The 26,570-nt window shown below is 41.7% G+C and overlaps 1 protein-coding gene across 6 annotated transcripts in view; it reads left to right on the top strand.

The window, feature by feature from the left end:
* Nucleotides 1–26,570, top strand: part of nol4 (nucleolar protein 4) — a 186,869-nt gene that overhangs the window by 137,674 nt on the left and 22,625 nt on the right. For 4 of the 6 annotated variants that reach the window (XM_033019683.1, XM_033019682.1, XM_033019679.1 and 1 more), the window contains 2 exons: nucleotides 8,376–8,555; nucleotides 19,183–19,374. In XM_033019683.1, the coding sequence (XP_032875574.1) occupies nucleotides 8,376–8,555; nucleotides 19,183–19,374 (372 nt within the window). The remainder of the gene's footprint in view (nucleotides 1–8,375; nucleotides 8,556–19,182; nucleotides 19,375–26,570) is intronic. The other 2 variants (XM_033019685.1, XM_033019684.1) reach the window with 1 other exon arrangement.

Raw genomic sequence — 26,570 nt, 5'->3', positions numbered from 1 at the left:
AATGTGGGTTGGTAGAGTCTTGCCCTTTTGTGTTTACGCTTTGTTTCTGATGTGTGTCTCCGTGGTTCAATCACTGGAATAACCTCTGGCTGCAGGATTTCACTAACAGCTAATTGAAATTCTGATGGGCTATAGAGGTTTCTACATCTGTATCTACAAGCCCAGTACCATGGTGGTGGACTACTTTTAATGACACCCTCCGTACCATGCAGCATAAATACCGAGACCTTTCTCGTCCTAAACTGAATAGCATATTTTTTATCACATTGTTAATAAATTTACCTCACCGTATTACTAAACTTATTCTTCTGCATGCTTTTTTATTTCGCAACCGTCGTAACAACACAAGCTCCAGTTCCTATTTAAATGCTTCCTAATTGCAGTGTACAGTTAATTATGATGATAATTGCTTCTTCCAATTCAATAGCTGCCCTGCTGTAGATTTAAAGTCACTTTTTGACCCACCTACAAAAAACAGGACTATCTATACGTAACTAAAGCTCTGATCTTGTTATCTTCCGGTTTGCGCGGTCTTTCTATTTGCGCAAAAATGGTACTCGATAGCGATACGATTTTTCACCAGCTTACTCACCGTTCTCCTGTGCTGCGAGTGCACCAAATCTCGTTCCGATCGCTGGTCTAATGTAAAAGACGGTTTAAAAATCTTAAAAAACCGCACGTCCGCAGATGCCACTCATCGGGACAGTCCGCCTCTTCCTACGCCATCGCGTCTTTACTGGAGCTGAGGGAGGCTCTGGATAGCCAGCGGAGGTTTCCATTGCGTCTTTACTGGAGCTGAGGATGGCTGGCAGAGGTTTCCAACCGGACACAATTTTCGAAGGGACCAAAAGCAGCCCAGCTCGGCGTGGGAAATGTCGTCAAACGGAGAGCGGAGAATCTAATCCCGGCGGAGGAGAGCGACCAGCGACCGCTGTGAGCCCTCATCGCACTGTCAGCTCCAGCCCCTCTGATACCCCCCTCTCTCCCACAACCCCCGTCTTTTCTCCGAGCTCTCTCCCCTCTGCCCACAACCCCGCCCTCCCCCCACCACCCCCCTGCCCACACACCCCACCGCCCACACACTGGAATATTTTATTCATTTTGCCCTAAGCAAAGTTTATTTTTTGTGTTGCACACCTGACCTTGTTTACGTTTGCAATAAAAAATGTTATTTTGAAAATATTTTGCAAATGGATAATTTGATTTCTTATTAATCCATACTTTTAAGTTAATAAGTCTGGTCTGGGCACCCCATTAAAGGAAGGATGTGAGGGCTTTGGCGAGGGTACAGAAGAGTTTTACCAGGATGCTGCCTGGATTAGAGGGTATCAGATATAAGAAGAGGTTGGACAAACTTGGATTGTTTTCTCTGGATTGTCAGGTGCTGAGGGAAGATCTACTAGAAGTTTATAAAATTAAGAGAGGCAGAACCTTTTTCCTAGATTGGAAATGTTAAATACTAGAGGGCATAGATTTCAAGTCAGAGGCAGAAAGTTTAAAGGATACGTGCGGGGCAAGTTTTTACACAGGTTAGGTGCCCAGGGGTGCCACGGGTGGTGGTGGAAATTGTGTTTAATGGGTTTTTGGATAGACACATGAATGTGCGGAGTTTGAAGGCATATGGAGCACATGCGGGCAGGTGAGATTAGTTAATCGGCTTCATTATCAGCACAGACTTCATGGGCTGAAGGGTCTGTCCCTGTGCTGTACTGCTCTACTCTCTATGTTCTATTGATACTATTGAGAACTTTGAAGATCTATATATTTTTTGTAAGCATTAGGAAGAAACCAAAGATAGACACAAACTGCTGGCGTAACTTAGTGGGACAGGCAGCATCTCTGGAGAGAAGGAATGGGTGACGTTTTGGGTCGAGAGAAGGGTTTTGACTCAAAACGTCACTCATTCCTTCTCTGCAGAGATACTCCCTGTTCACTGAGTTACTCCAGCATTTTGTGTCTATCTTCGATTTAAACCAGCATCTGCAGTTCTTTCCTACACAGGAAGAGACCAATGTTTTCACAGTAAAACAAAAAAATTAAAGTTCCATGTGGCTTGGAAATTTGAAAAGTCCTTCTAATTTTAATCAAATTTGCTAAACGCCAAGTTTTATCCTCAGTTTAGACATTATTGAAGAGTGAGTTTCTTTTTATTTGGTTTAGTATTTCATGAATATTATAATACACAAAAACAAATTATGTGAATTGTTACATGTAAAGAACTGTAAAGTCAACAATTATGAATGAATTAAAAATGACACAGGGCTAACAGTTTTAATTAATCCAGTTTTCCTGCTGGATCTATGTTGATGAGTCTCTACTGTATGGTTAGGGGTGGTGTTTGAGAGTGGAATGGCGAGGGATGATGTTATTATTTGTACTCCAAAGGTGAAAAGTTGGGTCTACAAAGGCAGTTCAAGAGCATCTAACCCAGTTGGATGATAGAAAACCATAGAAATGTTATTCAGCTCCGTGATGAGAAGAGAAATCTCAGGAAAATTTGAAACAAGATACATTTTGTTTCCTTTTGCGATCTCATTTGCTTTATTTGCACTAATATTAAATTCCATTATTAACTGGGGATTGATTACCTTTGCTTGATTAGCTTTCTGTGGGCCACTGCAGGTCTCATGCTAGCTCTTACTCTAAGCAGGTACTCTGAGACTTCCCATGCATGTTCTAGAGTTCTAGAGATTACTGACGAATTTGCTATCATTGGAACATTTGCATTCATTCATTAGCACTGCTGAACTTTGAACAAAACATAAAGTACTGGGCCAGGCAGCATCTGTAGAGGACAGTCGACGTTTCAGGTTTGGATCCTTCTTCATACTGATCAAACCTTGCTAGAATACTACTTTAGCATCGCTAAACCTTGCTCCCCATCCTGGTTAGAATATCAGACATTTGCTATAGACAGCGGGACAATGATGAGATTTGATTCTGTTTTCTTTCATTTCATTCTTAAAATTGTTCTATGCGTTCCATGTCTTGGAGTTTTGGGCCCAATCGATTTATTCACAAGTTTCATATTTTCTTATGACAAAGGAGGAGACCACACAACACATTGATTCTATTGGCTTTTGGAGCAATACCATCAATCCTGTTGTACACTTATGGGCCTGTCCCACTTAGGCGACTCTTTAGGCGGCTGCCGGAGACTATGCAGTCGCCACATGGTCGCGGGTGGTTGCCGCGGAGTCGCCTTCATGATCGTGAGGAGTTCTCGCATTCTGGGAACTAGTCATGGCCTCATTATGGTTGCCGCAAATTATTCAACATGTTGAAAAATTAGCGGTGACTAGAATGAAGGCGCCATGGAGAGTAGCAAGAATTCTCGTGCCGTAGGTGGGTCGCCAGGAGGCCTCAGTGGGTTGCCAGAAGGTCGAAGGTTCTCATAGGTTGTAGCCGGTGCTGACTGGTGAATTTCATTGGATCATTGGGAAAAAAAAGTAAGCAGTAGTTTTCAGGAACCAAGGATAACCGACCGGTAATGTCAAATGTCCGCCTAGCTTCACAGCCGTGTATCTCTGGCTTCTTAAAAGTTGTCTCCACTCCTTCTCCCCCCCCCCTCTCCCCCCTTCTCCCTCCTCCCCCCCCCCCTCTCTCCCTCCGCCTCTCCCTCCCTCTTTTAAAGGACTTACCATACTCTGTGCTTTAGCCGACTTAATTACAGCGCCAACGTTCCTGTTCATCGCAGGTAGACAAAAGTGCTGGAGAAACTCAGCGGGTGCGGCAGCACCTATGGAGCGAAGGAAATAGGCAACGTTTCGGGCTGAAACCCTTCTTCAGACTGATGTAGGGTGGGGGGGAGGGGGGGGGGGGGCGGGAAGAAAAAAGGAAGAGGAGGAGCCAGAGGGCTGAAGGAGTGCTGAGAAGGGGAGGAGAAAATAAGGGCTACTGGAAATTGGAGAAGTCAATGTTCATGCTGCTGGGGTATAAACTGCCCAAGTGAAATATGAGGTGCTGCTCCTCCAATTTCCGGTGGTGCTCACTTTGGCCATGATGGAGGCCCAGGACAGAAAGGTCGGATTCGGAATGGGAGGGGGAGTTGGAGTACTGAGCCACCGGGAGATCAGGTAGGTTATTGCGGATCGAGCGGAGGTGTTCGGCAAAACGATCGCCAAGCCTACGCTTGGTCTCATCGATGTAGATCAGCTGACATCTAGAGCAGCGGATGCCATAGATGAGGTTGGATGAGGTGCAGGTGAACCTCTGTCGCACCTGGAACGACTGCTTGGGTCCTTGAATGGAGTCTAGGGGGGAGATAAAGCGACAAGTGGAGCATTTCTTACGGCTGCAGGGGAAAGTGCCCGGTGAGGGGGTGGGATGGGAAGAATTGACCAGGGAGTTACGGAGGAAGCGATCTTTGTGGAAAGCAGACAGGGGGGGGGGGGAGATGGGAAGATGTGGCGAGTGGTGGGGTCATGTTGGAGTTGGTGAAAATGACGGAGGACTATTTGTTGTATACGACGGCTAGTAGGGTTGAAGTTGAGGACTAGGGGGACTCTGCCCTTGTTATGAGTGGGGGGGGATGAGGAGAGAGAGCAGCGTTACGGGGTATTGAAAAAACCCTGGTGAGAGCCTCATCTATAGTAGGGGAGGGGAACCCCCGTTCCCTGAAGAATGAGGACATTCCTGTTCATCGCAGTGTTTGTCTGTATCACCTTGGCTTTGCACTGTGTGAATTTCACTCAGACAGCGTTCCCCCGCTTGCTCTGTCCCCTGCCTGCATAAAGGGCTGGAGAAAGAAGTGATGTGTGTGTGTGTTCCACTCTGACAGTCACTGTTCCAGTTGCTGTTTTTTCAGGTGACTGCCAGCAACTTGACAGTCACCGGCAGTCGTCTGAAAAATTGCCTGTGGGACAGGCCCATAAGTTAACCTATTGTCTCTCACCTACTCATTAACTCCTCACTGATTTTCCTAACACTCACGTGTACTAGAGATAATTTGCAGGAAGCAAATTGCACCCACCAGCATCCTATCCAGGATGTGGGCGAAATCTAGACCATCCAGTGGACACATCCACGTGATCACTGGGAAATCCTGAAAATCCATACCAATTGGCAACAGACATTGGGATCAAACTTGAGTTGCTAAAGCTGAGGTGGCCTGAGGTACCACTGTGCCACCTTCTTTATTCATGAAGCAGCCTATTTGTTACTTGGATCCAGCTTGCCTATAATATTAGAATCATTTTCTGTGTCACCAAGGTGACAGTTAGCTTACCAAGTGGACAGATTGGAAAATCAGGTAAGTGATTTTGCCAAAACTGAATTGTGTAAATTGTCTTCAGTGACTGATAAACTAGATCACAGGGATTTAAGATTGCTTCTAAATGTAGATATTCTTTCACTGTTTTGACCCAAAAGGAAGAATGTTCTTACAGGCAACCAACCAGAGATAAAAGGCTAGTTAAATTAACAGATTCTGTTGAGGGTATGCAGCATACTTACAATATGTAAGATAGAGAGGGAAGGCTTCTAGGGGGGAAGAAAATCTAAATAAAGGACAAAAGGACAAAGGACATTTATTGTCACATACACCAATTGGTGCAGTGAAATTTGAGTTACCATGCAGCACACAAATAAGATAAACACAACACTATAAAATTTAACATTAAACATAAAAACATAAAAAAATCCCCCCACAGCAGAATCTACGTTTACCACTGTGAGGGAAGGCAACAAAGTTCAGTCCTCTTCCTCTTGTTCACCCATGGTCGGGGCCTATTGAGGCCTCCGCAGTCGCCACAAAAGCAGCCCGATGTTTCAGGCCCTCTCGCCGAATGATGGAACTCAGGCGTTGGAAGAACACTCTCAGCGGCTTGGAGTTCCGAATTGGCCGCTTCGTACCGAGACCGCGGCTCCCGAAGTCCACAGGCCGAGCTGGGCGGAGCTCCAACACTGGTATCCTCGGCAAAAGATCCCAGGGCTCCGCGATGTTAAAGTCAGCGCCGCCCGCGATTGGAAGCTCCGTAAACCACAGCTCCACGATGTTAAAGTCGGCAGTCCCAGCACTCCGGAGCTTCCAACAAGGCGACCTTGGTAAGGCATCGCCCACTCCGCGATGGTACTTCAGTGCTGCACCGCTGCTGAAGCTGACGCTCTGGTCAGTCTCTGGCAGGAAAGGCCGCGCCAATCCAGTTGGTAGGATGCGAGGAGGGGGCGAAGTTGCGGCTCGGAGGAAAGACGCATCCTCGACCAGGTAGTGATTGTGAAAAATGGTTTCCCCCTCCCCCCCACCCCCCATTCCCCACATAAAAAGACTAAAACACCTCTAAAACAAAACTTTTTGACAGACTAAAAATTTAAAAAAGGATGAAAGGACGAACAGCTGAAGGCGAGGCTGCCACACTTGATGACGCCACCACTCAGTTGGCGGTTACCTATAAAAGTCTCATCTTGTATGTATGTATATATGTGTGTGTGTGCGTTTCCGTTTGTGTTTTTCTGCCTTCGTCAAAACGCTACGCGCTAGAGTTGAAATTTTTACAGATTATTACTCATATTAACCCGGGCAGCGCAATAAACAGGTTCCCTTCACTTTTCATGCTATATTTAAAAATTTATTGACGATTCAAGTTTAAAAAAAAGGCAAAAACCGGTTCTCATACACAGCCTTTTTCCAGGACTTTCCAATGATGATGTCACAATGCCACTCACAGTGCACCAATCACAATGGGCTCACAAGCTGCCCCGCCCCCCCCCGTCTTATTCACACACCCTCCCCCTCCGGGTTATTCACTATCCCGCCCTCTCCCCCTCCGGGTTATTCACACCCACCGCCCCCTTCCCCCCGCTGCCTCAAAAAGGCAGCCAACATCATCAAAGACCCACACCATCGTCTCGATGTCTCGACCCGAAACGTCACCCATTTCCGGAGATTCTGCCTGTCCCGCTGAGTTACTCCAGTATTTTGTGTCTAACTTCTAAAATCCTTTCTCCTCTTAAACTATTTAACATTGACATATGTGTCTTCAGCTGCTGCTCTTCATTATAATCTCAGTCATTTCTATAAGCTATCATTTTTGAACCATTTTTGAGCCAGCCTATTGCTGTCACAAGAATTTTCTTTGCATGTTGCAGTTTACACATTATACAGCTGTCAAGATTGATCAGTCCAGATATTCCTTGGTGGTGCATATTCCTTGTACTCACTGCTCAAGTTTTCAATTTTCCCAAACTACCCCAGGTCTTTCAGGCTCGAGGTACACACTAGAGCCCAGGAATGAGGCTCTGTGCAGCAGCAGGGTCTCCTGTTACATTCAATGTTTCTGCATTTGTCTGGTATTCTAAACCATTGAACACATGAAATAAAGAGAACATAGAACAGTACAGCACAGGAACAGACCCTTTAGCCCACAACGTCTACACAGTCCTTGCTGTCACTTGTGGTTTACAAATAAAACTTGATAGTTCTAAACCAAAACTGGATGTTGTCTTGATCTTGCAGCCAGGACTGCTTCAGCATCTGAGGAATTACAAATGCAACAATTGTCTGTGGACAGTCATTTGGAAACATAGTTTAATGCTGGAGGGAAGGCCATTGATGAAACAGCTCAAGATAGTAGGGCTTGGCTGCTACTATGATGAAATCAAATGTTTATGTTCTGGTACCAAAGTATTCATCAATATCCTTTGTGTCATGATTACACTTACTGGAGAGTTCTACGTGATCCACATTGACTTTAAGTAGCATGAACTTGTATTTCAAGGCCTTCTTGGTCTCGTGCTGATGTCAAGGGCAGCCACTCTTACCAAGCCTGAGGAATTCAACTCATTTGTATAAATATGGCTCAAAGTTTGCATTGAGGTTTTGAATCCAAGTGGTCATGGCAGAATCCATACTGAGTATTATTGAACATTTTACTGATGTGCAAAAGTGTTCTGAAAGTACTGTTAATAATTCCTTTTATCATTAGCTCATGATTAAGTACAGGCTAAATCATTATTCAACATACATCTAAAGTTGCTGAAGATAACAAATACTGGTATTGTAATTTAGAATATTTTCCATAATCAAACAACTGAGAGATCCTGTTTAAAATTACAGTCCCATGAAATTTAAATTAGATGAGTTGTTAAAACAAGTACCTGTTAGACTGAACTTTGTGGTACAGATTGCCTAATCTTGAATCACTAGTTGGGACATCCCTGTTCATCGTAAGGTGAAACATTTAATATAAAAAGTCAATTCTCATTTATTACATTTTTGAATTACATCGATTCATTTAATGTTTAATGTTGTGTCATCTAATTATGTTATGCAAATATAAGATGTTCATTTTTGTTTAAATATTAGGTTATTTTTATCAATAATTTAGTATGTAAATCATCCAATAATTCAGTTTCATGCCCCTTTCCCCCCCTGATAGTCACCTGCACACAGCTATTCCAGCTATGAGTCACTTAGAAATGAAAGCGTTGGAGGTGGCCCTGAAGATCTGACTGTGAGTAGAATTATTGAAGATGATGATGATCAAGATGACCATGATGACATTGAGAAGATTATTGAATCAGATGGAGCAGAATCAGAACGTCTAAAAGCTTTTAATGTAAGTAACGGGGCTTTCCAATATGTGCCATGATACTATGTACCTTAATACAATATGAAAGTAAGTATGACATGTTTTCCACAAGGGTTAGATCATTGGTTATATCCAAGTCATTTTTTTCTCTCATGTTCAGTTGTATAAAAGGAATTGTAGTGCAGGGGGACCACTTCATTTATTGCATACACAAATGCTGACTCTTCATTTTAGGATTATTATAATCTTACTTCCATAGAGTTCTTTATATATTTTTATACTTCCTCTTCATACACAAAACAAAGATGTATGCTGCCTCAATAATGTCTTGTGGTACTATGTCCCATTTCCCTGTCGTCCCTGTGAAAACAATTCAACATTTCCTGTCAGTTTACCAATAGTTTTCAGGATATACACTATTATTGATTAATAAACTAGGATATACACTATTATTGATTAATAAACCTTTGGCAATCTGTTGTCTCAAAATCTTTCAGTATCTTGAACTCTACAGGGGGTTTTAAAGCGTCAGTTAATTTCCTCTGTTCCATTGAACACAGTTTACAGGTCTTTTTTTGTAACTATCACATCTCGTTCCTGGTATCATTTTAGTGGATTTTCATCATGTACGTTTCATGATATTAATATTCTTTTAACAAATGTACGCACAGAAAATCAATGAATATTCCTAATGATGGACTAACGAATACTTCATATAAATGGAATTTAATTTCCTTGTGTTACCATTCAGTGACACAGCAAACGTAATCCAGTATTCCAATTACCACATTGTGTTTTGGTCTTTTTTGAACTATAATCACAAATTTAATATAATGTTGTGATAAGAGACGTAAAAATATCCTTATATTTAACTTTCGTACTGTCAGAAATGATTTAATTATCGTTTTGTGATCCAGTGCATATATCTGTAAAAGTAATAAAACACAGGTGCATTTGTTAAATTTATCCAGTGCAGTAAAGATGGTATGTTTCTGACTTTTTACTCTTGTATTAGTAGACCAGAAAATAATGGGAAACAGAGAATGGTTAAGGCCAGGATTGATCAAATTATAGATTGTGACATGAAACACAAGTAGATTTCAAATCATGTGAACTTTCAATGGCTTGGAATGCAATCTCAGACTGTTCATTTTAGAATGATTATTGAACAAATTATACTATAACTTTAAATAGTTATTTTGTGAATAACTACACAAATACTCAAATTTATACTGCGACAGTTCATCACATTGCAAGAAGCAGTATTATACAATCCAATTAAAATTAGTTGAAATCTTATAGGACACATGACATCATGGGAAAATTATCCACAATTTCCATTCATTAATAACAATGGATGGCGATTTCATGGCAATATACTCATGCTTTTCCAATAACTCAACTACAGAAGGCAAGGTTCCACTAAAAAGAAGAATCTTAGGGCCTCCTCAGTTCTGCTCGTCCCCTCTATTCAACTTTAAATTATGTTCTAAATATTAAATTCATCTTTCTCTACTCACATTTTCAATCTCTCCTCTTCCTTATTGCCACCATCACTTTATTTCCATTCCTGTGTCTCTTCCTTACTTTTTCATCTTGTTTTACCATTATCTTTATCTCTTTAAATCTTTGTAACCATGCTGGCCAAAAAATACAATTTAGAATAAATCCACTTGTTAGTTACTGGCCTTTGGTCTAATGGGCTAAAGCACATTATGTACTCAACCATGTGAAGAGATCTTCAGCCTCCAATAACCTCACAGCACTTCCTGCAGCACCCTTTGAGTGATTTGTGTTCCCTACATTCCCACTAAAGTAACTTGATAAGGTGATGGACACCAGAGGAAAGAGGCATAGGAGTGAGATTATACTCCTGCTCCTCCTGACTCAAAAGGGTTTAAAAACACTAAAAAAAATAATTTTTGGTGGCTAGCAACTGCCACCATTCTGATGATAGGTTACCCAATCTCTGTGAAACTGATTGCAGCTACATTTAAATTTATAACAGGGTTTCATTCACATAGCAGGAGCTAATTTTAATCTGTTAAGTGTCTTCACCACTTCAAAATGGGACACTTATATGCCTTGCTGCCCTCACAAAAATAGCACGTGTACATCATGTTGGGTTTGTGTTGATATCGAGACCACTATAGATTCCAGGATATTGTTGCTGCTGGTTCATTGCCAGTGACTTGAATGTCAATGTAATTGCTCTTTTACCACTGATTTGTTCGGTCAGGTCCATCCTGCTACCACCCATGTGCCTTTATACCCTCATCCACTGCCAGGAGAGCATCACATTCTGGATGATAATGCATATTTCTGGTGGATGAAATTGGTTCTGTCAGCATTTTTCTTTATCCTTGTTTGATTGAAAATATTCTAATAAGATGGGGATGAAGCAATGGATTAATGTAATGCTGGAAATATTTGCCAGTTCAGGCACATTTTCCAAGACAGTAACAATATTTGGTTTCGGGTTCATGACTTTTCATGTTTCAGTATCCACAGTCTTTTGGCTTTATGTTAGTGGAATTTATATATTGGCTGCAGGAAAATAATATGGATCATTAAGTACGTTATTACATGAGAACATTGTGATCCAAACTGAGGATATAATTTGCACCTATTAACACATTTGTTGTCCTGGTTTATGTGAAAAATGCTGATAATTTATTAGCATATTCTCTTTCATGAAACTATTCCGAACTCTACAGGTAAAAATAAAATATATTTTACTTTACCTGAAGCTCAACTGTTGCAATCCTCATTCATACCTTTATTACTTTGAGACATGACTGATCCAATGTTGCCTTGTTGGTCTCCTACAGTGCATTCAGACACCTTTACTTTTTCCACATTTTGTTACGTTACAGCCTTATTCTAAAATGGATTTATTTATCATTGATCTACACAATATACCCCATAATAAAAAAGTGAAAACATGTGTTTAGAAATTTTTGCAAAGTAATTTAAAGGAAATTACTGAAATATTACATTTACATAAGTATTCAGACCCTTTACTCAGTACTTTGTTGAGGCACCTTTTGCAGCAATTACAGCCTCAAGTCTTCTTGGGTATGACGCTACAAGCTTGGCATACCTGTATTTGGGTAATTTCTCCCATTCTTCTCTGCAGATCCTCTCAAGCTCTGTCAGGTTGGATGGGGAGCGTCGATGCACAGCTATTTTCAGGTCCCTCCAGAGATGTTCGATCGGGTTCAAATCTGGGCTCTGGCTGAGCCACTCAAGGATACTCACAGACTTGTCACATAATCATTCCTGCATTGTCTTGGCTGTGTGCTTAGGGTCGTTGTCCTGTTGGAAGGTGAACCTCGCCCCAGTCTGAGGTCCAGAACGCTCTGGAACAGGTTTTCATCAAGGATCTCTGCACTGTGCTCCGTTCATCTTTCCCTCGATCCTGACTAGTCTACCCGTTCCTGCTGCTGAAAAACATCCCCACAGCATGATGCTGCCACCACCATGCTTCACCGTTGATATGGTATTGGCCAGGTGATGAGCAGTGCCTGGTTTCCTCCAGACGTGACGCTTGGTGTTCAGGCCAAAGAATTCAATCTTGGTTTCATCAGACCAGAGAATCTTGTTTCTCATGCCTTTTGGCAAACTTCAAGTGGGCTGTCATGTGCCTTTTACTGAGGAGTGGCTTCCGGCTGGCCACTCTACCATAAAGGCCTGATTGGTGGAGTGCTGCAGATATAGTTGTCCTTCTGGAAGGTTCTCCCATCTCCACAGAGGAACTCTGGAGCTCTGTCAGAGTGACCATCGGGTTCTTGGTCACCTCCCTGACCAAGAACCTTCTCCCCCGATTGCTTAGTTTTGGCTGGATTGCCAGCTCTATGAAGACCCCTGATGGTTCCAAAATTCTTCCATTTAAGAATAACGGAGGCCACTGTGTTCTTCGGGACCGGCAATGCTGCAGAATTGTTTTAGACCCTTCCCCAGATCTGTGTCTCGCCACAATCCCATCTTGGAGGTCTATGGACAATTCCTTTGTCTTCTTGGCTTGGTTTTTGCTCTGACATGCACTGTAAATTGTTGGACCTTATATAGACAGGTGTGTCCCTTTCCAAATCATGTCCAATCAATTTAATTTACCACTGATGGACTCCAATCAAAGTTGTAGAAACATCTTAAGGTTCTACTCCTTGCGTTTGAGGCAGCAGAAGAGCAGAAGTCTGCAGCAGGGTGATGCCATCCGGTTCGACCTCCGTAGGTGCCTGCCCTAAAAGGGCGCATGCTCCAGGTTGGCGCCAAGCTGTGGCGCTGCTGCTGTCTCTGTTATCGTTCGCCTGACTGAGGTCAGTTGACAGGGCTCACCACTTGGAGGTCAACAACATGAGCCCCATCTTAAGGATAATCAATGGAAACAGGATGAACCTAAGCTCAATTTTGAGTGTCATGGCACAGGGTCTGAATACTTATGTAAATGTGATATTTCAGTTATTTATTTTTAATTACTTTGCAAACATTTCTAAACGCCTGTTTTCACTACTTCATTCTGAAGTATTGTGTGTAGATTGATGATTAAAAAATTAATTTAATCCATTTTTAAATAAGGCTGTAATGTAACAAAATGTGCAAAAAATGAAGGGGTTTGAATACTTTCTGAATGCACTGTATAAATCCATCCATTCACCAAACCACCTGTGTTTAATGAGATATTGACTTCTGGTATGAATTGCCTTAGTTCAAAAATTATTATTCTTTCTTCCAAGAACGTCCCGTGATTCTGAATATTTTTATAGCCTTTTGCAGTCTTCCAATCTTTCTAGATTTTGGGGATACAGCAATTCTGGCCATTGTAATTGTTGCTCCTCTCGCAGCTCTGGCTTTGGTGGCTTGACCCTAAGTATTTGCCAGTCTATCCTATCCTCCTACTTTAAACATTACTTTCTTCAATAAGTTTTACTCGTCTCTCGTAACTGAAGTACTTCAACCTGGTATCAGATGTTATTGATTATATGTATGTGGAGGATCTTCATATATGTTACTGCATTATATGTGCAAGTTGTTCTTGATGGCCTTTAAACTGAACTTCATTCGTCTTGCATGTTAGCAACATACGAATGATACATAACATGTCACACAGGTCTATGCAGTCAAAGGAGTTTGACTTTGGGGGAATTTGTACATTTGGGGGAATTTGTACATTTGATTTCATGTGGATGGATAATTTCGATGTGGTTCATATTTAGCAACATGTTAAATATAAAATAAGCACGAACGTTTGTTAAGACTTCATTTGGCTTCAGATCCTGGAAATGAAAATCCAAGGCTTTCAAGTGAGCCCTTTCAAATCACTGAGGCTAGCTGCAGAATGTTATCTTTTTTTTCAAAGGCATACTTGATTGTTGTATTGTCTCTGCTTAGGTTAAATATTTCATCACTCTTGTAGTTTTTGTGTAGCTCTGATGAAAATTTTATTTTGAATAAAATGTCACTGTGAAAAAAAACAGAGGTTGATTTATTTTGCAGAAAACTTATCTTGCCCAAACTGTTCAACTACTTTTTGTTAACTTCTGCAGCAGTTATTCATTGTTTCTAAAATCATGGATCCTATTGACTACTTTAAAAGTTATTTATTATCCTTAAGATGGTCCACTATAAATGTTATAGCTGACATTTGGAAAAAAATGTATAAGAAGGTTACAATTATATTTGTTTTAAAGTATAACATTTATTTAGAACAAATAATCATTGATAGGCATTTGCTTCATTTTAATCCTTGTGTATATTGTTTAACTAAAACATTTGTTTGCATTTTAATACAAAGTTTCTAGTCAATGCAAGAGGATTGTGAAACATTTTAAAATTCAGAATCATAGAGGTTACAGTGCAGAAGGAGGCCATTCAACCCATCATGCCATACTAGTTGGAAATTGAGTTTTTAGATGACTACTTCCTAGCACTCAGACTTTGTAGGTTATGGCTCACGAGCTCAAGATACGATCCTATATGATACGATAGAACTTTATTTATCCCAGCAGGGAAATTAATTTGCCAAGTCGTAAAGACAACAAAAATATGAAAATAAAGTGATGAGTGGTAAGGCTTTGGGGATGTATAAAATTGAGGAGGTGCGGGGGTCAGTCTCAGTCAGTCTCAATCTACCCCACGACAGAAGGGGAGGAATTGTAAAGTTTGATAGCCACAGGGAAGAAGGATCTCCTGTGGTGTTCTGTCCTGCATCTTGGTGGAACCAGTCTGTTGCTGAAAGTACTCCTCAGGTTGACCAGTGTGTCATGGGGGGTGAGCTGTATTGTCCAGGATGCTCCGGAGTTTGAGGATCATCTCCCCTCCAAGACCACCTCCCATCAATCTAACCCTGCCCCCAGGATGGAGCCAGCCTTCCGGCTCTGTCCCTTCTTGTACAGGGATCAGCATTCCTGGACCAGTCCAGTTTACTGTCCAGGTACTTTCCCAGGTATTTTTACTCCCTGGTAAACTGCATATCCACACCATTGATGGAGACAGGGGGCAGGGTTGTTCCTCTCCTCCTAAAGTCCACCACCAACTCCTTAGTCTTGTCGCTGTTGAGCTGCAGGTGATTTAGCCCACACTACTCAACAAAGTCGTGGACTACACCTCTGTATTCAGCTTCCCTCCCCTCACTGATGCAGCCCACTATTGCAGAGTTATCTGAAATCTTTTGCAGGTGGCAAGAGGCGGATTTATGTCTGAAGTCCGAGGTGTAGATGGTAAATTGGAAGGGGGAGAGGAAGAGTCGCCTGTGGGACTCCTGTGTTGCTTTCCACCATGTCCGAGACACAGTTCTGTAGCCTGACATATTGTGGGTGTCCAGTCAGATAGTTGGTGATCCAGGACACCAATGGAGCATCCACCTGCATCTTCGTCAGTTTGCTCCCTAGCAGTGCAGGCCGGATCGTGTTAAAAGCACTGGAGAAGTAAAAAAAATGACTCTCGCAATGCTTCCTGGCTTATCCATGTGAGCATAGGTGGCATAGATGGAGCAGGTGGATGATGGCGCCCTCAACCCCCATCTTTGCTTGGTAAGCGAACTGCAGGGGGTCCAGGTAGGGTTTTACCAGGGGTCGCAGGTGAGAACACCAGCCTCTCCAGGGACTTCATGATGTGCGAAGTCAGCGCCACCGGTCTGTAGTCATTGGAGGAGCTGGGGCACACTCCTTGAGTTCCCTGGGGCTGACATCCCTGAGGCTGGTCCTGTAGCTTTGCCTGGGCGGTGTTTGCTTAGCTCCTTCCTCACCTGCTCAGCCTTCAGGTCTTTCTGCACCCGTTTCACCTCCTCCCTGCCACCATTCCAGAAGGCCCTCTTCTTCTGGTTGAGAAGGGCCTTTATGTCACTGGTGACCCAGGGCTTGTTGTTGGGGAAACAGTGTACAGTCTCCTCAGGGACAACGTTATGCACACAGAACTTTATGTAGCTGGTAACACAGTCCGGGAGTCCATCAAAAACCTCTCCATGGGGACTTCAGAGTGTGTCCCAGTCTGTGTCTTCAAAACAGACCTGTAGTGCATCATAGACCTCTTGTGACCACCTCCTCACTGACCTTGTAGTCACAGGCAGCTTCTGGACCATTGGCTTATACCTGGGTAGGTGAACCAGGTTGTGGTTGGATCTTCCCAGTGGCGGAAGCTGTATGCCTCTTTAACAGTGGCATATAGCAGGTCCAATGTTTTCATATCCCTGGTGGGACAGTCAACAAACTGAGTGAAAGTGGGTAGGATAGTGTCCAAACTAACGTGGTCGAAGTCCCCCGAGATAGCGATGAAAGCACTCGGGTGTTGTGTCTGGAGTCTCACGGTGTCTGTTTGGATGATGTCACACACTCACAGTGGGTTGGTAGATGGAGGACTGTAAACAGCCACCACAATGGCGTGTGAGAGTTCCCTGGGCATATAGTATGGACGTAGACCCACAGCCATCAGTTCAATGTCCGGGCTACAAACATGTTCCTTAACTGTGATGTGACCAGAGTTGCACCATTTGTTGTTAACGAGAATAGCAAGTCCCCCACCTTTACACTTTTCACTGCAGTCCTTGTTCGCCAGAACAGTCTGAAAGCCGTCTACACTCCTGTTGAACTCAGGGATGTCCTCGTGGAGCCATGTCTCCGTGAAACACAGTACACTGCTCCCACAGCACTCCCTCTGGGTCTTCAATAGTGCAGCCAGTCGCCCATCTTGTTAGCCAACGATCTCACATTCCCCATTGTGATGGAAGGCAAGTATGGCTTGTGCCTCCTTTTCTCCGCACATCGTTTTACTCCCGTCTGGCATCCCCTGTATTTCCAGCTCAGTTCCTTGGGGATTTCTGATGTAACCCTTGCGAAGTCAGCTGGTCGGGGTGGTCGGAGTTCCAGCAGTTGATCCCTGGTGTAGTGAACAAAGAGACCAGCTTCTGATTGTTGCAGAGCAGAGACAGAGACACTATGAAAAGTATCTCCCGAATGACGAAAGAGATAAAAAGTTTCCCCCATCACAACATGGTGCAATAAACTAACTAACGAACCCCAAAAATACAAAATAAACATGAATTAAATAAGTAAGTAAAAATAAAGGAAAAGACAATCGACTGTTGACTGGCTGCCGTGTGCACAGCGCCAGAACCGTAAATTTATAGCTCCCTCAATATTGATTTATGCTGTCTGTCAGAACATTTTCTGATAGTGTTTACATCACCAATGCTAAGCTGCCTGGACTGTATTTATTCAGCTTGTCCTTTTTTCTCTGATGTCATTCTCGTCATCCTTAAGCCTTATTTCAGTGATGGCCACAATTTATCTGTTCCACCAGTTCATCACTTTCACTTCCCAGATACCTTTTTACTAAAACACACATTATCTGTTGTCTTTTTTTTGCAGTTTTTGTTTTCTCTCCCTTTCAAATCCTTTGCCACCATCCAAGCTTGAATACCGAACTCCTATCTTCCCAAATTTGCCTCCTTTCCAAAACTTTCCTATGTAGGTTCTGGCCCTGTTGCAATCCGTCCCACTTGGATTTGTATAGATCCAACCTCCCCCAAAATGGCCCAATGTCCCAGGAATCTAAAGCCTTGCGTCTTGCATTTGTTTTATCCTCTGTTTCTAAGCTCACTGGTGCTTGATGCCATGGTCATCAGAGATTCCTCTCTTTGAAGTTGTGTAACTGCCAATAATTTGGCACCAGAAAGTTCTCTTTCTTTCCACATGTTATTGTTATCAACTTCTAATCACCTCACCCCTTAACCCCATACCCCCCTCCACCCCATCAGATTCCTCACCTCAGAATGTAATGCAATCCCTCAGTGGTATTTTTGACCTTGGCAGCAGATTTAGATGAGAATGCCTGTTAGGGAGAGCAATGCACATCGGGTCTCCCACATCACTTCCTGGTCCTCTTATCCGCCAGGTATCCCCCATTCCCTCCTTCTTGATGATGGTGATGTGGGGTTATCATCTCCAGCAACATCCCTTCATGTAAAACACAGTGTTGTGGATGCTCTGCAAACACAACAACCAGCTGTTACTCAGGGACAGCTATCTGGATCTTGAGCTCTTCAACCTCTGATTGTTGCTGTGAGATGCATCTGACATTTTCCTCATGGCTCTGAATGTGCATTCAAGAGGACTGAGAAGATGTACCATAAATCTACTGAAATATGAATTTGAAATCCAATCACTGAGATTAAGATGTTTAATTTTTTTAGTAAATATGGCAGCCAATTGCAGTTTATTTGAAAATATTGTTTCAATATTATGCTCCCTGAGCAAGAAGCATAAAGTTATTTTATTATACATAAAATTATACGTCTGATATACATCTTTAAAAGCAAGTTATTTAGTTATACAAAAATGTATATTACATCATATATCAAAAATGTGATAATGTATTAAGAAATTAGAAAATTGTCATATAAAGAAATAACGTTTGAAAATTTCTTAAAGGCTAAACATGCTCAAACTTAAAGATAAAATATGTAATGTTTGAGTAGAATTGGAGGAACGAAAGCAGCAAATGCTAGTTAATATCATTAGTCAGTACCTGAATGCTTATTTTTTATTGATTGCAGTGGTAGTGGCCAAAATATTCTGATTAGTTAATGAACAACAGGTTCTGGAAGACTCCAAAAAATGAGTCATTATGGGGGAGGCAGCGGGTAAAATATATTCCTACATTGTTATATGCTTGAAACATTAAGATCGTGAAGTGCCATTAATGATCAAACCATGCACTTTTTAAAGGTGTGGTCATATATTTGTAAAGTTCAAAATTCATTGTGTACTGGACAGACTGATATTTATTTTTTTACAGTATACAGTGCTATGAGTTCCATAAGAATAATCCCTTGTTTCAACTAACTGGATTGTACTTGATGTTTTTTCTAAAAAAAATCCTTATGTTACAATAGTTCTGCTTGGGGACAATTGCAGATTTTTAAACACTTATTCATTGAACTCGCACATAAGTGAGAAGCCTCGCAAGAAAATGTAAATTGGAAACTCTGTGCTATAGTAGCACCCTTTCAAAACCAGCTGCTTATCATGTGGGGTTGCCCATTGGTTGTGCAGGGTCAATGAATTTATCCTACAATGTCCACTCAGCAAGTCAGCAAAATATCAAACAGAGCAGCCGTCCAATGCATTCTTCTCCTCTGTCTTCCTCTTGCCAACAGATGTTTGTGAGGCTGTTTGTAGATGAAAACTTGGACCGGATGGTCCCCATTTCTAAGCAGCCCAAAGAAAAGATCCAGGCAATAATTGAATCATGCAGCCGGCAATTCCCTGAATATCAGGAGCGTGCCCGGAAGCGTATACGTACTTACCTCAAGTCCTGCAGGCGGATGAAAAAGAATGGTTTTGAGACGGTGAGTTGTACTGTCCAAATACAACCCATTCCCAGTCTGCATCCAGTTCCTGTGCATAAACTCATCACAAGATTTTTTTTTTCCCCTATCCCTCCCACTCCCAATCATTCCGATGATTATTTTTTCAATATTATTTTTGGAACATCAGTTCAGAGACCCTTCCCTTTCATCTAAACCATATTTATTTTGCCTCACTGGTGTCTGGAAGAATAATTTATCTGTTTGTTATTAATTCAAAGGCTGTTGGGTGAAGTGCCTCATAAAATATAATGACAGTATTCTGTTTCTGATATATTGTACCTAACTACAAAGTTTGTTCCTATTTATCTTTTAACATATTTGAACGCAGAATAATTTATAGTATTTGTGATTATTCTTCCTCCTCATTCTGATTAATTACTCACAGGTAACTAATTTCTTATAAACAATTTTGCAGAAGTCCCAATCAAAGGTCTCATGGCATTTGTGCGATGTATAGATATGCCACACAGAAACAGGGCATTTGGCCCAACTCGTCCCAAGATCTGAAGCATTTTGGCATATCGTAAGGCTAGCAAATAAAATTTCTGGTAAATGCTCAATAGCACCACATTTTTATAGAATTTAGAGCATGGGTTGTGTCATATATAAATCAAAATGCCTCATAGTGCTTTCCATTCCACTTTGTTCTTAAAAGTTGTGGTAACAAAATGATACAACTTAAACAACCATGCTTTTGAAGGAATCAAATATATTTTATTAACAGATTTCATATGTCAATCCAGAAATACAGTTCACTTTAGCAAGTTTCTGCTTTCTTTAAAAATTAAATTGTTACTAGAAAAATATTTGATCACAGAATTAATTTATTTTGAAAAACAGGAACATACCACTATATCAGTTTTAAAAGCTTTAAAGTTTCAGTTAATTGTAGATGCTTTAGCGAACTTGAGAGCTTAAGGGATAGGTGGAACCTGTAAATGCCTTCATATTACTACATTGAAACCTTACGGCTTTTCAGCAAGCAACTATATTTAATATTATGGAAGATATGTTGATTTGTAGCTTGTACAATATCCATATCATTAATCAGTCTACCATTTGAGAACTGTTTCAGGAATTGGGTTGGCAAATGATCTTGGCCTACTTTAGGCAAGATGCAGGAAAAATGTTCTCGATGTCGGGGAGTCCAGAACCAGGGGTCACAATTTCAGAATAAGGGGTAGGCCATTTAGGACTGAGATAAGGAAAAACTTCTTCACCCAGAGAGTTGTGAATCTGTGGAATTCTCTGCCACAGAACAAAGTGGAGGCTAATTCACTGTATGTTTTCAAGAGAGTGTTAGATTTAGCTCTCAGGGCTAAAGGAATCAAGGGATATGGGGAAAAAAAACAGGAATAGGGTAGTTTAGTTTAGTTTTGAGATACAGCGCGGAAACAGGCCCTTCGGCCCACCAGGTTCTCACTGACCAGCGATCCCCGCGTATTAACACTATCCTACACACATTAGGGACAATTTACCAAGCCAATTTACCTACATACGTATATGTCTTTGAAGTGTGGGAGGAAACCGCAGATCTCGGAGAAAACCCACGCAGATCATGGGGAGAACATACAAACTCCGTACAGACTGCACCCGTAGTCGGGATCGAACCCGGGTCTCCGGCGCTGCATTCTCTGCGCCACCATGCCACCCGGTACTGATTTTAGATGATCAGCCATAATCATATTGAATGGCAGTGCTGAATGGCCACCTCCTGCGCCTGTTTTTCTGTTTCTAGAATGGAGCAGGTGCTTTATGTCACTGTGCAGATGAAGATAGTATGTAATGCTAAGTACATAAATGGAAGAATGTGCAGAGCATCATGATGAATCTTAAGTGAGATAAACATTAGCAAATTTGCAGATGGGTGGCAGTGTGAACTATGAGGAGGATGCTATGAGAATGCAGGATGATTTGGACAGGTTGGGTGAGTGGGCAGATGCATGGCATATGCAGTTTAATGTGGATAAATGTGAGGTTATCCACTTTAGTAGCAAAAACAGGAAGGCAGATTACTATCTAAATGGTGTCAAGTTGGGAAAAGGGGAAGTACAAAGGGATCTGGGGGTCCTTGCTCATCAGTCAATGAAAGTAAGCATGCAGGTACAGCAGGCAGTGAAGAAAGCGAATGGCATGTTGGGCTTTATAACAAGAGGAGTTGAGTATAGATGCAAAGAGGTCCTTCTGCAGTTATATAGGCCGCTAGACCACACCTGGAGTATTGTGTGCAGTTTTGGTCCCCTAATTTGAGGAAGGACATTCTTGCTATTGAGGGAGTGCAGCGTAGGTTTACAAGGTTAATTCCCAGGATGGCGGGACTGTCATATGCTGAGAGAATGGAGCGGCTGGGCTTGTATACTCTGGAGTTTAGAAGGATGAGAGGAGATCTTATTGAAACATATAAGATTATTAAGGGTTTAGACACGCTAGAGGCAGGAAACATGTTCCCGATGTTGGGGGAGTCCAGAACCAGGGGCCCCAGTTTAAGAATAAGGGGTAAGCCATTTAGAACGGAGATGAGGAAACACTTTTTCTCACAGAGAGTTGTGAGTCTGCGGAATTCTTTGCCTCAGAGGGCGGTGGAGGCCGGTTCTCTGGATACTTTAAAGAGAGAGCTAGATAGGGCTCTTAAAGATAGTTGAGTCAGGGGATATGGGGAGAAGGCAGGAACAGGATACTGATTGGGGATGATCAGCCGTGATCACATTGAATGGCGGTGCTGGCTCGATGGTCCGAATGGTGTACTCCTGCACCTATTGTCTATTGTCTGTGTCAGGATGGAGGTTTGTGGATGATAAAAGGTAATTAAGTTACAAAAATGCATCATTTTGGCAGGTCAATCATTTACAGACCCTTATGCAGCAGTAAGGTACCACATAAATTCTCAGCCTCTTTCTCCTCCCAAGTCATGCACCTAATAAAGATCTAACTATACCGTCAATCCAGTAAATTTAAATGTCTACAACATGAGGAAACGGGGTGACTTAGGAAGCAAAGAATACTCTGCTTCACTTACCCTGTAAAAAATGTTGCTGCCTGATAGTAGTGCCACTGAGAACCACTGACAATGGAAACAGTTTTGTATCTTGTCTCATACATAGCTTGAAGAAATGTGACACCAAAAGATAACAAGTAAGTTGGACTCTAAATTTACAAAAAAAAACAGAACAACTATATGGGACAAAATAGGACACAATCTGCTGGGGTAACTCAGCGAGTCAGGCAGCAACTCTGGAGAACATAGATAGATGATGTTTTGGGTCAGGACACTTCTTCAGCACCTGGTGTCTTTTTTTGTAAACCACCATCTGCAGTTCCTTGTACCTACCACTATATGGGCCATTTTTCTTTCTGCCTATAAAAAACTTGACCGCAAAAAAATGGGAGCATCAAGAAGCAATGTCACTAAAGATAATCAAGGTAGATAAAAATGCTGGAGAAACTCAGCGGGTGAGGCAGCATCTATGGAGCGAAGGAAAAGGTGACGTTTCGGGTCGAGACCCTTCTTCAGACTGTGTACTTTTCAAGTGTGATCGAGTGTACTTTTAATATTTTTTGTAACTTTTGTTGGGATTGGAGCTCTTGAAACTATGATGCTGAGCATAGAATATTCATTAAAAAACTGGGCATGGTACAGGGCTTGGATATATTGCTTGGTCGATCTATAGATATAGATAATAAATATTAAATGGCTATTTTTGCAAATAAGCTATTGTTTCAACACTGTTGTCTTTCAAAGTATACAGTCTTTGTTTACATTTGTATGAAAAACCAAATGTTTGAACTTTAAGAATTTGTGTAAACATCTCCAAAATACAAAACCTGCAACCATGTAATACTGTGTTAAAAATATCATGTTTGTTTGAGTCTTTATCTTTCTTTTACAAGATGCAAGGAATCTATTCCAACAAGGGCCATGAATTGGCTTTCCAAACCTTCAGCATCATTAACTTATATAGTACCTTCAATTTAGCAAAATATCCAGAAGTTTGTCAAAGGAGATTAATTCAATGCATTTGACACTTACGGAAGTATTCGAGCAGAATATCAAAATCTTCACCAAAGAGCATCTTAAAATATGAAAAAAAAGATGGAGAGATTGAAAATATGAAGAATGGATAGGCTGGCTTTGTTTTCATTGACACTGAGGGAGCAACTGATAATGGTATACAAAATTGCGTTGCCTATGGATAGTCGGAAACTTTCCTCATAGAAGTGGTGCCCATAACTAATAGGTATAAGGCAACGTTAAGAAGTTTAGCGAGGAGCCAAAGAAAAATGTTTTCACCCGGACGGTGATAGTATTCTGCTTCGCACTGTCTGAGTTGGTGGTGGAAACATGTAGTCTTATAATATATAAGCACGGTGGTGCAGCGGTAGAGTTGCCGCCTTACAGTGCTTGCAGCTTCGGAGACCCGGGTTCAATCCCGACTACGGGTGCTGTCTGTACGGAGTGTGAACATTCTCTCTGTGACCTGCATGCGTTTTCTCCGAGATCTTCCGTTTCCTCTCACACTTCAAAGACGTACAGGTATATAGGTAAATTGGCTTGGTAAATGTAAAAATTGTCCCTAGTGTGTGTAGGATAGTGTTAATATGTGGGGATCGCTGGCGGACCTAGTGGGCCGAAGGGCCTGTTTCCGCTCTGTATCTCCAAACTAAACTAAAACTAAATATTTGAACGAGCACTGCATGCACCAAAGAAGGTTATAGGCCTACTGCTGGTAAATAGATGGCACAAGAGACTGCAGATACTGGAATCTTGAGCAAGCAAAACACAAACTGCTGCAGGAGCTTAGCGGGCAGGCAGCGTCTGTGTAGGAAAGTGGAAGGGTGACATTTCTGAGTCTGCTGAAGAGTCCCGACCTGAAACGATGTCTCTCCATTTCCTTGTTTTTTTTGCTGGTAAATAGGATTAGCAAAGGTAGTTATTTGATAATTAAAGATATGGTGGGTTGAAGGGCCAGTTTCTGTGCATTATTATTGTATGATTCTTTGGATGTGGCACTAGTTAGCAAGAGTTTTTGTTCAACGGGTGCTGATGATAGTTTTGAACGAGAGGTAAGTCAAATGTACTGGTTGTTAACAATATCAACGACTTTGAGTGCCATGGATGGGAGATGGATGGTTAGTATTAGAAGGATTAAGGGAGCAGGAGGTGAACTTCATGGGCAATATTTTAGAACAGGAATAAGGATAGGAAGGAATATAAGGCAAAAGGCAATTTGTGAATGTTATCAAATAATTAAACTTATTGTCAAGACCTATTTCTATGGGTGCATTTGTACAGCTATTCATCAGATATAACTCTGGTGCTAAAGTGCTGATGACTTTAGAGAATTCTCATTATTCTTCAATAAATTATGGATGTTAATATATATATATATAAATAATTTACAGATAGCACAAAGATTCATAAAGAGAGGAATTGTGCTGCTTATAGTCACATTGCTAGGTTGAAAGAATGCACGTCACTGGAACTAGATGACATCAGGAGCCTTGTATCCTGTTGCCTTATTCTCAATATTTTTAGGCAACATTGTGGATTCTAACCTAATCCTATCCTCCTGGTAACCTAACACTATCAGCCAATTGCTTACATACCTTGACTAGAATTTTGTCCAATTTTGATTAAAACGTTGCGATAGATGTTTACAAGGAAGCTCTGTTTCCGAAGGGATTTTTCAAAAAAATGTCTTGTTACGTGCAAATACGAGTTTCGACTGTACCTTAAATGGTACATGTGACAATAAACTGACCTTTGAACCTTTGAAATAAAAATTGTGTATTTCTACCCCTAATTGCTACAGGCAAAATTGTGGTAATCAACATGGTGATGCAAACATTTTTTTATATCATTGGCATTTTGTGGTCATCAAAAAGAGATCAATAACGCGTTGTGTGTGTTTCAAAATGATAGAGTGATATATATATATATATATAGTGTGTGTGTGTGTGTGTATGTATGTGTATATATACAGTGGCTTGCAAAAGTATTCATACCCCTTGAACTTTTCCACATTTTGTCATGTTACAACCACAAACGTAAATGTATTTTATTGGGATTTTATGTGGTAGACCAACACAAAGTGGTGCATAATTGTGAAGTGGAAGGAAAATGATACATGGTTTTCAAATTTTTTTACAAATAAAAAACTGAAAAGTGTGGCGTGCAAAAGTATTCAGCCCCCCTGAGTCAATACTTTGTAGAACCACCTTTCGCTGCAATTACAGCTGCAAGTCTTTTGGGGTATGTCTCTACCAGCTTTGCACATCTAGAGACTGAAATTGTTGCCCATTCATCTTTGCAAAATAGCTCAAGCTCAGTCAGATTGGATGGAGAGCGTCTGTGAACAGCAATTTTCAAGTCTTGCCAGAGATTCTCAATTGGATTTAGGTCTGGACTTTGACTGGGCCATTCTAACACACGAATATGCTTTGATCTAAACCATTCCATTGAAGCTCTGGCTGTATGTTTAGGGTCGTTGTCCTGCTGGAAGGTGAACCTCCGCCCCAGTCTCAAGTCTTTTGCAGACTCTAACAGGTTTTCTTCCAAGATTGCCCTGTATTTGGCTCCATCCATCTTCCCATCAACTCTGACCAGCTTCCCTGTCCCTGCTGAAGAAAAGCATCCCCACAGCATGATGCTGCCACCACCATGTTTCACAGTGGGGATGGTGTGGTCAGGGTGATGTGCAGTGTTAATTTTCCGCCACACATAGCGTTTTGCAATTAGGCCAAAAACTTCAATTTTGGTCTCATCTGACCAGAGCACCTTCCTCCACATGTTTGTTGTGTCCCCCACATGGCTTGTGGCAAACTGCAAACGGGACTTCTTATGGCTTTTTTTCAACAATGGCTTTCTTCTTGCCACTCTTCCATAAAGGCCCGATTTGTGGAGTGCACGACTAATAGTTGTCCTGTGGACAGATTCTCCCACCTGAGCTGTGGATCTCTGCAGCTCCTACCATGGGCCTCTTGGCTGCTTCTCTGATCAATGCTCTCCTTGCCCGGCCTGTCAGTTTAGGTGGACGGCCATGTCTTGGTAGGTTTGCAATTGTGCCATACTCTTTCCATTTTCGGATGATGGATTGAACAGTGCTCCGTGAGATGTTCAAAGCTTGGGATATTTTTTTATAACCTAACCCTGCTTTAAACTTCTCCACAACTTTATC

Source organism: Amblyraja radiata, chromosome 4, assembly GCF_010909765.2.
Source record: "Amblyraja radiata isolate CabotCenter1 chromosome 4, sAmbRad1.1.pri, whole genome shotgun sequence".
NCBI classification, from domain to species: domain Eukaryota; kingdom Metazoa; phylum Chordata; class Chondrichthyes; order Rajiformes; family Rajidae; genus Amblyraja; species Amblyraja radiata.
This window is presented reverse-complemented; position numbering and strand designations above follow the sequence as displayed.